The 13,195-nt window shown below is 41.8% G+C and overlaps 1 protein-coding gene across 1 annotated transcript in view; it reads left to right on the forward strand.

The window, feature by feature from the left end:
* gnao1a (guanine nucleotide binding protein (G protein), alpha activating activity polypeptide O, a) overlaps positions 1–12,511 on the forward strand; it is a 232,916-nt gene extending 220,405 nt beyond the window's left edge. The window contains exon 8 of the mRNA XM_043707218.2: positions 10,742–12,511. Coding sequence (XP_043563153.1) covers positions 10,742–10,929 — 188 coding nt within the window. The 3' untranslated portion in view covers positions 10,930–12,511. The remainder of the gene's footprint in view (positions 1–10,741) is intronic.
* Positions 12,512–13,195: the final 684 nt, after the last annotated feature.

Raw genomic sequence — 13,195 nt, forward strand, 5'->3', positions numbered from 1 at the left:
GGTTTGTGGGTGTGTGTGTGAGTGTATGTGGGTGGGTGTGTGTGGGTAGGTGTATGTGTGTGTGGGTGCGTGTATGGGTGGGTGTATGTGTGGGTGGGTGTATGTGTGTGTGGGTGTGAGTGTGTGTGTGGGTGTGTGTGTGGGTGAGTGTGTGTATGTGTGTGTGTGAGAGTGTGTGTGTGGATGTGTGTGTGTGAGGGTGTGTGTGTGTGAGAGTGTGTGTGTGGGTGTGTGTGTGTGAGAGTGTGTCTGTGTGTGTCGGTGTGTGTGTGGGTGTGTATGTGTGTGTCTGTGTGTGTGTGTGTGAGAGTGTGTGTGTATGGGTGTGTGTATGTTTGTGTGGGTGTGTGTTTGTGTGTGTGTATGGGTGTGTGTGTGTATATGGGTGTGTGTGTGTGTATGGGTGTGTGTGTGTGTGAGTGTATGTGTGTGGGTGTGGGTGGGTGTGTGTATGTGTGTGTGGGTGAGTGTGTGTGGGTGAGTGTGTGTGTGTGTGGGTGAGAGTGTGTGTGTGTGTGAGAGTGTGTCTATGTGTATGTGTGTGTGTGAGAGTGTGTCTGTGTGTGGGTGTGTGTGTGAGAGTGTGTCTGTGTGTGGGTGCGTGTGTGGGTGTGTGTATGTGTGTGTCTGTGTGTGGGTGTGTATGTGTGGATGTGGGTGTGTGGGTGGGTGTATATGTGTGTGTGTGTGAGAGTGTGTGTGTCGGTGTGGGTGTGTGTATGGGTGTGTGTGTGGGTGTGTGTGTGTGTATGTGTGTGTGTGAGAGAGTGTGTGGATGTGGGTGTGTGTGTGGGGGTGTGTGGGTGTGTGTGTGGGGGGTGTGTGAGAGTGTGTATGTGTGGGGGGGTGTGAGAGTGTGTGTGTGTGGGGGAGTGTGAGTATGTGTGTGTGAGAGTGTGTCTGTGTGTGTGTGTGTCTGTGTGTGTGTATGCATGTGTGTATCATTCCACAACATTGTAGAATGAGTGATGGTGCATCAGCAGCTTGTTTAACCCCTCATTGGCTTCAATGGAATAACTCAGGATAAATGCAGGATGGGCTGCCATTTGGCTATCACCCATTTCATACTGTCAACATTACAAATCAACCTCCATTGTGTGAAAATCACACGTTATGATCTTTGAAGTGTTTCAATCAGGCTGCGGAAGGGTAATAAACCAATCATCACCTTTTTTTTAATTTGTCAAGCATCACTGACTATGCCACTATTTATTGCCCATCCCTAATTTCCCTTGAGAAAGTGATGGTGAGCTGCCGCCTTGAACTGCTGCATCCATGTGGTACAGGAGCACAGAATGTTGTGAGGGAGCAAGTTCTAAGATTTTGCATGAGCGACACTAAAGAAAATTTGATATAGTTCCAAGCTAAGAAGATGTGTAGCTTGAAGGGAACTTGCAGCAGGTAGTGTTCTTGTGTATCTGCTGTCTTTGACCTTCTAGGGGATAGAGGTCAAAAGTTTTGGAGATGCTATTTAAAAATACTTGGAGAGTTGTTGCAATGAGTCTTGTGGATGGTATGCACTGCTGTCCCTGTGAATTGGTGGTGGGGGAGTGAGTGTTGAAGGTGATAGATGGGATGCCACTCATGGGCTGCTTTATCCTTAATGGTGTTGAGTTTTTACAATAGAGAAATAGAATTGTACAGCATGAAGATAGACCCTTCAGTCCATGCCGCCCAGATATCCTAAATAAATCTATTCCCATTTACCAGCATTTGGCCCATGTCCCTCAAAACCATTCCTATTCATATACCCATCCAGATGCTTTTTAAATGTTGTAATTTTACCAGCTTGCACCACTTTGTCTGGCAGCTCATACCATACATGCACCACCCGATGCATGAAAATGTTGTCCCTTAGGTTCCTGCTATGTCTTTCCCCTCTCACCTTAAACATATGCCCTGTAGTTTAGGACTCCTGGGAAAAAGACCTCCACCATATCCGTACCCCTCATGATTTTATAAACCTCTGCAAGGTCACCCCAAAGCCTTCGACACTCCAGGGGAAAAAGGCCCAGCCTATTCACCCGCTACCGATAGCCCAAACCCTCTAAGCCTGGCAACATCATTGTAAATCTTTTCTGCACCCTTTCAAGTTTCACAACATCCCTCCTATAGTAGGAAGACCAGAATTGAATATAATATTTCAGAAGTGGCTTCACCAATGTCCTGTGCAGTCACAAAATGACATCCCAACTCATACACTCAATGTACTGACCTCTCTATCACAGCCCTGACTTGTGCCTTGTAAGTAGTGGACAGGCTTTGAGTTGACTGGTAGTGATTTACTCTTAGAGTCTTTGATCTGCTCTTGATAGTTACAGTATTTATATAGCTAGTCCAGTTCAATTTCTGGACAATCATAATAGCCAAGGTGTTGATAATGGAGATTTCAGCTATGGGAAGACAATGGTGTGTCATAAGGCAATGGCATGATTCTCTCTTACTGCAAGTGATCATTGCCTGATACTGTAATCTCTTGATGTTAGTTCAGGGACAAATATGCAACTCAGAAAGGATGGGTGGTGTTTCCATTGTAAGAGCTTCATTAACATTTATACTGACTTCCAAAATAATAAATGTAACAGTCTATTTACAACAAACTGATATTATTTTTTACTGTTTTTTGTGTTTGCCTATGTTTCATATTTCTGTATCTTTGAGTATATTTGTCCTTTGTTTAGTCTATGTGTCTGTGTACCTTCCCATGAGTAGAAACCTGTACTTGTGGAGCTGCATTTTTCTGTGTGTATATATATTATATATATATGTGTGTGTGTGTGTGTAAAGTTTTTTGTCTCTGATTGTGTTATTGTGCATTTGCTTATGTCCACATGTATATTTCAGGCATGTAGACTGTTAGTACATGCACTTATCAATGTACATACTTGCTTGTGTATCTAAGGATATGTACATGTACATGTGCACGAATCCAGGAATTGTGTCATGGAGCAGGCCTACAGTTGTAATAGCTGGGTCCAGATCAAGGCTTGAGTAGTTGACAGGAGCTAGGCCCAGATGTAATTGTTGGTTGGGTCCAGGAGGCACTGTCTGCTGTCAGGGGTGAGGTGGGGGTGGGGGGGAGAGAAATGAGGCTGTACAGTTTGAACAGGAAAGGAGGAGGCCGTAAAAGTGCAGATGGAAAGCAATAAACCTTCAGGAGTTGGAAACGAGGGAGGCTGAGAAAAAGGGGTGCTAAGGAGGAGGCTCTAAATAGGGCTGCATGTTAGAGGAGTCTGCAGGCAGATCGACTGAGGATACAAGGTGTGGGGGAAGCAGAGGCTACAAAAGGGAGTGCACCACTTTAAACCTGACAACAAAATAATATTCAACTAACTGGGAGCCAAGAAAACTTGAAAATCTCCGAGGTAATGAATTCCTCACAAATTATTGTGAAATCTCCAGCTTAAGAGTGCAAATGTTCAGTATTGACTACATGGAGAAAATGTGGCACCAATGGATGTTATTTTAAATGAAAATTCAATTTTATTATATCTGAAATTGAGATCAGAGGTGCAGTTAAAAAGTGTAAAAAAATGCCTTTTTTAAATGTTCCAGCTTTGTGCATATGCAGCACATTAGCTTTGACCTTACCTGTCTGTGAAATTTGTATTTGGGATGATGTCAATTTTTGTGTAGAAATGTCTTAGTTATTTTGAAAAAAGCTTTTATTGTTAACTTGTTCACTTGGGTCAATTTATTAGACACCAAATTATTTAACGCTTTCCTTGTATGTTGTGGCTTTAAGCGTATTTTGGGATTAATAATTGAAGATCTTGCTGACTTCTTCTAATTCTGCTTCTGTGTGAGCCCAGATATCTCATACGTTAATACACACCAAAGGTATTGTTACTTAACAACTACATCACCTCATCAATAAGTTAGTGAGAATGAAAAAATAAACTTAAAATCAAAAAAAAAGCTCTCAAATGAACATTAAGAGCTCTTCAAAATATTGGTTTGAGATACAGCCAGATTGAAAGGAGTGGAGCTGTTTGCAAACTATGAACTTCTGAATTTTGTACAATTATCTGACAAAGCCATGGGTATAAGGCATTACAAACTGACATTTGCACTTCCAATGGTCTTAGAGGCGTAAGAGTATAAAACCAAAGAAATTTTGCTGAAACCATATCAAACTGTTTGACTCCAGTGTGACTATGCTGCACACCAGAAGAATGTAAGCATTTTGTTAAGACATCAGAAGACTGTTTTAAGAAAGGGGGGGTTACAGAGAAGCCCAGTTGTTCTCCTTAAAGCCAAGAAGCCTGAATGGAACTTGTTGAAGATGTATAAAATCATGAAGCATTCAGATAGAATAAATAAAACTGTTTCCAATGGCTAAATGATTGATAATCAGATGGCTCAGATTTAACTACCTAAATTAATTGGTAAAAGAACCAGAGGGAACATGAGGAAAAACTTGCATGCACACAGTCATTAGGATTTGAAATATGTTCCCTCCATAATTCTGTGATGGTACACAATATTGTGCAAGACTTCCTGCTCGTGTACTCCAACTCTCTTGCAATGAAGGCCTCAGATACTAAATACAGAATTCACATTGATAAAGGTAAGAAAGAGGAAGAGAAATGGTGGAACTCTGAATGGCAAAGTATTCTGAAAAAGTATTGCTTGTCTTCGTTCTGCCAAATTAAAGGCACAGGTAATGCCAGACCGCATGGATGTAATTGTGAAATAGCAATTAATACCATCAATGTCAGCATAGGAAAGATTAATGTAAGAGGCAAAGGTAAGTACAGGAGACAGAAAACATGCAACACGTTGAGACAAGTGAGGATCTGACACAAATTAACTGGTTAGAAACTAGATTGGAAAGCAAGATCTTGATAGAAAAGGGGCAGAGTAACAGGGTTAACATATGTTTCAAGGCAAAAAGAAGGTGAATTGAATCTATATATGGATAAGTAGAAATTTAAAGTAGCAAAAAAGACTTTTCATAACCACAGGATATAATAAAACACTTAATGAACAATGAAGTATTTTTGAAGTGCCATCATTGTTGAGATTTGGAAATATGGCAACCAAATTTTTTTCAAACAACAATGTGATAATAATCAGATATTCTTTATTGTGATGCTGTTTGATGGATAACTATTTGCCAAGAAAGATGGCATTGGGTTATTTCTGTCCACCACTGGGAATGAGAGTAGGATTTAGCTTCACATTTCATCTCCAAGATTCTTACAGTGTAACAGTCCACCAGTACTGCATTGGAGTGTCTGCTGGGATTCCGTCTCTGAGGCAGGCAATCAACTGAGCTGTGGACAACAGTTAAAAAGCTTAAACTTTGAAACTTAAGTAGACATATAAGGGCTAACAACTGATGGTCTTACATTAATGTTTACAAATGATGGTGGAGATGAGTATGTAGATGTGAGAGAGAAGGGTATGAGAATGTGTCAGAATTGTAGAAGGGAAACTGGATATGAAATGCTCAAGGTAAATAAGTCACAGGACTGCAAGGGCTGCTGGAACTCCACAAATGCAGAAAGGTAAGCCATTGAATTGGCAATGAGCTTCTAATATAATACTGTGCACTTGCAGCATGCTCATCCACAAAGAGTTAGACTGTGAGTCAGTACAATCCTGTACATGTGATAACAGGTCAACTGCCCCTTTGACAGCTCTTCCATTGACCTCTATGTTGACAGGCTACATACTGAATTTGCATCTTGTTCGGCTGAATATTAGAATGTACTTCACTAACATTATAGTCATTCATCTTTTTGATCAGTATTAATTATGGACATATTCAAAGCTCTCACTTCTACCTGCTTTTTGTCGATTTATTTCTTTTATATTCATACACCATGCTTCATTTTCCCAGATGTTTTGACCAGCTAACGTTGCTTCAGTGTTATTCGAGCTAGTACTTAACTTCTTAGAAACTGACTATGACAAATGATATTGATCTTCCACAGCCAATTTTAAAATAATAGTTCTACCATTCATCTTTAGATTAACCAACCATTCAGTTTAGTACCTTGCACATCCATGGGTTGCCATAAAGAATTTTACAACCAAAAAAAGTATACCTGAAGTGCATTGCGAGCTTTTTGTAATGTTGGAGAAATGGCATCCAATTTGAAGTAGTAAACTTCCACTAGCAATGAGATATTAATGACCACTTTGATTCATACATGTTAGTTGAGGGCTAAATACTGGCCCCTCCAGCAATACCGATCTCCCTCCGCAGTGAAACTTGAAGCCATGACATTCTGGTTCAGAGACATATGTGCTGCCCATTGAAACACAGCTACTACAAAGCCAGTCATGACTGTGCGGTCAGTGGGAGTAACCTGAAAGCTGAGCCAATGTATCTCCATGATGAGGGGTGGATGTTTTGGAGTGCTGTGCTTTGTATGGTGGGGAATGCATTCTGTGCATATTCATGTTGGTAGCTGGTCCAGTTTTCATGTTCACTGTTGAAAGCCCAGAAATGTTTCCAATATACAGTGACCTCCACAAAAGACTATTCATGCAAGGGCAGCATGGTGGCACAATGGTTAGCACTGCTGCCTCACAGCGCCAGAAACCTGGGTTCAATTCCCGCCTCGGGCAGCTGTCCATGTGGAGTTTGCACGCTCTCCCCGTGTCTGCGTGGGTTTCCTCCGGGTGCTCCGTTTTCCTTCCACGGTCCAAAGTTGTGCAGGTTAGGTGAATTGGCCACGCTAAATTGCCCATAGTGTTGGGTGAAGGGGTAAATGTAGGGGAATGGGTCTGGGTGGGTTGCTCTTCAGAGGGTCGGTGTGGACTTGTTGGGCTGAAGGGCCTGTTTTCACACTGTAAGTAATCTAATCAAATGTGCAAACAAGGAACAACAGTAGGCCACTCGATATTTGCAATGGCTGATCTGATTTTAACCTCAATTCTATGTTCTTGTATCTCCCCGATAATCTTTCATCCCCTTGGTAATGAAGAATGTATCTACTTACGCCTTAAAAATATGTAAAGGTTTTGCATTCACTGTTTTTTGAAGAAGAGAATGGCAAAGATTCATAACTCTCTGAGAAAAAAGATGTTTCCTAATGCCTGTTTTAAATGGGCGATCACTTATTTTTAAACAGTGATCCTTAGTTCAGATTCTCCCACAAGAAGAAACACCCTTTCAACAGCCACCAATTCAATTCACCTCAGGATCCTATGTTTCAATTATTTCATCTCTGATTCTTCTAAACTCCAGAGGATACAGGCCAGGCCTGTCTAGCCTGTCCTCATAAGGCAATCCACCCAGGGTAATGAAGGAGGTGTTTGGCAGGCTTGTCAACATTGGTCAGAATACAGGAGCAGGGGACATCGTGTTGCAACACTACAGGACATTGGCCACTTTTGGAATACTGCATTAAATACTGGTCATCCTGCTGTAGGGAGGATGTTGTTAAACTAGAAAGCCCTTAAAGAAACAAAAATTACAAGGATATTACCAGGACTGGAGGGTTTGAGTTATAAGGAGGAGCTGGATAGGCTGGGATTTTTTTGGCCTGGATCGTCAGGTGCTGAGGGGTGAGGGGCATGGATAGGTTGGATAGCCAAGGTCTTTTCCCTGGGTTGGGAGTAGTCCAAAACTAGAGGGCATAGGTTTAAGGTGACAGGGAAAAGACTTAAAAGGAACCTGAGGGGCAACGTCTTTCACACCAGAGGACGTGGTAGAGGTGGGTAAAAGTGAGAACCTCAGATGCGGGAGAGTTAGAGTCTAAAGTGTGGTGCTAGAAAAGCGCAGCAGGTCAGGCAGCATCCAAGGAGCAGGAGAGTTGACGTTTTGGGCTTAAGCCCATCATCATCAGGGATATGGGCCAAATGCAGGCAAATAGGAACGAGGATTGGATTCCTGCCACAGTAGATGGTGTATTTTGAACTTAGTAAAATCTGGAAGTAAGTCTATAATGATGACCATGAATCCATTATTGATTGTTGAAAAAGACCATCTGGTTCACTAACGCCCATTAGGAAAGGAATCTGCCATCCTTACCTGGTCTGGCCTACATATGACTCCAGACTCACTGTAATGTGGTTGACTCTTAACCATCCTCTAGGCAATTAGCGATGGGCAATAAATCCTGGCTTGATCAGTGACACCTTCATCCCATGCATGAATATAATAAAAGGGACTCGTTCAGTTTAGGATATCTGGTTGGCATAGATGATTTGGACTGAAGGGTCCATTCTGTGCTGTATGACTTGATGCTTCTATTAAACTTTCTCCAAACTGCTTCCATTGCACTAACATCCTTCTATAAATGCAGTAACTAGTACTGTGCAGTATTCCAGGTGCAATCTTACCAATGCCCTGTATAACTGAAGTATAACGATTCGTGCATTCAATTCCCTTCACAATAAACCATAACATTTGCCTGATGGTGGTGGAGGTTCAGAATAAGAAATTGGCTGGGGGAAACTCCCTGTCCCTATTTGACACCCCCTTAAAAAGACATAGCTGTAATTCTGAGCTGAATGGAGCAGGCGATTGTGGGTACAAGCCAGGCATCATAACTGATGCTATATCTTAGTTCCACTACATGTTACTGCTGTTCTTTCAGAACTCAAATCCCCATCTCTCAGGACATGTAAATGATTAGAATGCTATCCATTGAAGCTCCAATTCAGACATGCCATAAAGAAAGTAATGTTCGAATAAAGAAACCACACAGGAACAAGGCATTCACATGTGGAAAACCAAGTGGAGGGAATAAATCTTCAAAGCTCCCCTTGAGCCCTGGAGCTTAGATACTCAATGCCACATTGTTGCTGTGTTGGCAGTGCCAGATAATCCATCAGAGACAGAACAAGAAAAAGGCTGTGCAAAGGCCCAGTGTCTAGGTTTGGGCAAGCTTTATTGCAGCAGTTAATTGCATGTTTGCAGTTTTAACACCATGAGTCCATCTATCACACAAATATAACTGGAAGTCTGACACCACAAATCAACTTCTGATAACAGCAGCAAAGTGCTCAGATAGTCAGATATCCCTCTGTTACCAAAGTTTCTAATAATTAAAGGCATACAGCCAATGTTCCCTCCAAGTGGCAGTGTAGTTGCTTGTCATTTCAATGCACACGGATCAACATGCCAACATATTGACTTAGTCACTGCTGTGCACAAACCTCAAGAAAGGTTAGGGGGAGCATACCATATAGCCCCATCTCACTGTTTCCAGCTATCAAATAAATCTTTTTCTAAAATGTACTTCATTCATAGAATTTCTAAACGCACATACAAAAGCATACATCAAAACATCTCAGATTGAAAATTACAGTGCAATAGAATTCACCCTTTCTTCCACTGGGAGTTTCAACACCGAACCACCTCAAAACGATTTCAGTATTCTTGATACTTACAATATACGTGTCAGACATTCAGCCCAAAAGATCCACAGTTTCCAGTCCATTGGTGTACTATGGATGTGTGGCCTGAGATTGTGACCATTGCTCAAAGCACCTCTCCAGGACCTGTACCCCAGTGCATCCCTTAGCACGCAGCCTGAAACCTGGAGTCAGTCTGCTACAGCTGTTCATGGGCAAGTCAAGGGTCATTTGCAAGGAAAGATCCCATGTTTTGGGCAAACCAAAGAAGGCTTCCTCCAGGTTGATGATCCTCACGCTGTGGTCTTCTGACCTCTGTATTTCCCTGAGAAAACAGAGCACAGAGACCTGCATCACTGAGCATGCCCATGATAAACCATGACATAAACCACTGCACCTCTCTCCAAACCTTCTTTCCAAAGGTGCTTTTCAGCATTTTGTATTTATTGAGTGAAATAACTGAGCAAATAAATTTCCCTTTCCCCATTTACTTACATCTGGTGATTTAGCCATGGCAATGAGTCCAGAACCACACATTTGAATAGAAGTTGTGGACAGACTTTATTTTTAGTTAAACCTTGTACAAGACTCTGGTAAGTGCTGGGCACTTCATCCAACATTTCAAAGTCACCATGCAGACTCCTTAACATTTCCTAAACTTCTTGACACCATTTGCTCTGATTAATTTACATCATTACAGATTTGTATCAACAAATTCCTGCAAACATATCAGAGCTGTGATGTTGCTGTTTTGGCTGTTATGTAACCTTGTAATTTACTGTCTCACCACATTAAATAACACTGAAGAGGTATTTCAGATGTTGAAGTATGACTGGATTTAATCAAAATTGACATTGATTAATGACTAAATGAAGTTCACTGGATTTGTGTGGCTATATCATAGCCAATTGTTAACCATTTTGAAGCAGTAGGTATAAAAACAATTGGTCTCAGGATTTGTTTTTATCATAGAAATACCTTTCTGGAAGCTGGTTTCTGCTATCAGGCCTCTCAGAGAGTGAGAGGTGTAAGTTTGACACTGACGATTATGAAGTACCACACATGGGAAAGAAAAATGGCCACTGCAGGTAATGCATAACATAGCTCAGAATGTTGAAAACCGATCAAGTGGCCTCATGTTTCAGCATGACTATCTACTGCAGAGCAGCAATAAGCAAGGCTGTAGAATCTTGGACAGTCAAGTAACACGAGCATGCTTGAACTGGTTGGTACTCTGGCCAGAAATAATGTGTCCATTTGTGATTCAACCAGTGCACTGTGCCAACAGAGGATAGAAAAGGGGTCAGAATTCTTTGTAAATCATGGTTTGCCCAATAAGGTTATCTTTAAAGTCTAGAGGTATGTCTGTTGTACCATTCCTTGCACTGAAGGCTATTTTGTTCCATTCTACCCTTGCCTTTAGGCCCCAACACTTATGAGGATGGTGCAGCCTACGTCCAAGCACAATTTGAAAGCAAGAACCGCTCTCCCAATAAGGAGATCTACTGCCACTTGACCTGTGCTACGGATACTGGCAACATCCAAGTGGTCTTCGATGCCGTCACTGACATCATCATTGCCAACAATCTCCGAGGCTGCGGCTTATACTGACTCTACTGTCTAGAGGCAAATTTGGTGATGATAATTGAATGCAAGTTGGTAAATAAAGGCATAACGTATATAATTCTTTTTAGTTATCATAAGCTGCCAACAGAACTAGACTCCTGAAACCCGCAGCCTTATCACAAACTTGTACACAGTTAACACTGTACTTCACTGGATCTTCTGCTTTCAAGAGAGAAATTTTACAAAAATCTTTTTAAAAAGAATGCACACATCCCCCACACCCATCCCTGGACAGACGAGCCCTTTTCTAGGTAACATGTCTGCCTGTTTTTAACACATGGCCTGCAGGCTGGTATCAGTGTGACACTCTCACCTTCCAAGCACAAGGCTTGAGTTTCCAGTGTTTAGTTCCGTGGCAGCTCTTTGACTAATATGTTAGGAAACCTGAGGACGCACAGGACAGCACCATATCAGCTGCATTGAGCCTCCCTCTTCATATAGTGGAATGGAACGGCCCTGAGTTAAGCACAGCAACAGCCTTGGAGCTTTCCACTCTGACCGAGGGAGGAGAGGGGCTTCCGTTTACTAAAAGCTTGAAGGTCTTTTTTTTTGCCAGAGAAGTTTTTTTTTATTTTCTTTGATTGTCCTTACCAGTGCCAACCATCCATTCCTTCCCCCACCCCCAAACACCCTTGTATCCCTCCTCTCCCTTTGGTGAGCTCGTGAAAATGGCTTTAGACAAGTTGGTGACCTGATAAATGTTTCTCTTCCTCCCTCCCCTCAGAGTGTGCATGAAGAATCTCTTGTGTGTTTTGTGTGATGGGAAAGTTCCCTCAGCCTCTCTTTCTGCAGACTGTATAATGGACTATCCTGGTGCCCTTATGTACAGATAGCATGATCTTTGGCCTTTGTGAGACACAGCCTTCCTACACGGTCAGTTCAACCTTCTGAAAACTGAATGGTGGTTGTGTGTTTCAGTAGAATGCTGTAGATCTGGTTTTAGCCAAGTCTTTAAAAGTAGAAGCTAAAATAATAAATTATTTTAAAAAATCCATTTCTTGTGCTTTGTAGCTTCAAAAAGGTTATTTTTCCCTTTTTTTTAAAAAAGAAAAGACTAAGGAAATTCTGCTGAAAGGTTGTGTGCAACACTCGGATTAGTTAAAGCCAAGTTAATGTTTTGGATTATACTGGTTCAGCGCTGCTTTGGTTACTCTTTAGCCTGACGTCCTGCATTTGCAACATCTTTACTCAGCCTGGAGTCTTTCAGCCCACGCGTTGGACCCCGACTGTCCTCCAGGACAGTGCCACTGTACAGTAACAACAAAACTGTTTAGACTTACCTTAGTTCTTATTGTATTGGGATTAAAAAAATAATAAACTTGTTCACCCTCCAGGTTTGTATAGAAAAGCACAGCTCTCACTGGCCAAGTAGGTGCAGTAAAGATGTCCCCCATTTGACAATATTTGCTATGATACTGTGTAATATATAAGTTAGGCTTCCTTTCCTTCTCGGTGAACGTCTGTGCTGCTATTTCTTCTTTTTAGTGAATGGTGTTTTCTCCTGTGGGATGTTAGTGACGCAAACACCTCAAATGTAGTGTTTACATTAAAGCCACAGTTTTCATGACCAATATTGTTTGTCATTTCCTAGTTTGATTGAAACAAGGTTGCACCCCACTGTCTCATTTCTGAATAACTCGTGACCTTTAACCGCTGACAGCAAACCAGCTTGTAGGAAAATGGTGGCCGTCCATGGCGGTGGCCTTTCTACATTATTTATTGATTCGTTTCTTGCTGGTGTCTGTTCAACGTGGCCAGTCTCTTTTACAGATGATGGAATATTCATGTGTAGCTCTTCAATAAAGAGGAAATTTGTCAGTAACACACAGTCTCCACACCTCTGGTTTTCAGATTACAATCATTCCTTTGTTTTGTGTTTTTGTTCATTTGCTCGGTATGTTTGTGGTGTTTGACAAGTCATTTTTCACTTTCTGACCTGACATTGCAATGCGTGTTCTCCTGCAGTTAGTGCCTTGCCCATTGAGTGGTGTTGCTCAAACTCCATTCTCTAATGGGCAATGGCACAATTCCATGAACAGAAGAGACCCCTTCAATTTCTTTTCCATTCTCTTGCAAAAGCATCAAATGGCACACATCTGAGGGGTCTTAGACAAGAGTATAGATAGGATGAGCCTTTGTCTTATTGTTTAGAGATCTATCTTCACTGATGGATGGGAAGGCTGGAGAGAGAGGCCCCCTGGTTACCTGTTAAGACTCTCAAAGATTAATCTCTTGTCAGCTTTTATCCCCT

The sequence above is a fragment of the Chiloscyllium plagiosum genome, unplaced genomic scaffold (assembly GCF_037043375.1).
Source record: "Chiloscyllium plagiosum isolate Xiang-an unplaced genomic scaffold, Cpla_swu_hap1 HiC_scaffold_17, whole genome shotgun sequence".
In the NCBI taxonomy this organism is placed as follows: domain Eukaryota; kingdom Metazoa; phylum Chordata; class Chondrichthyes; order Orectolobiformes; family Hemiscylliidae; genus Chiloscyllium; species Chiloscyllium plagiosum.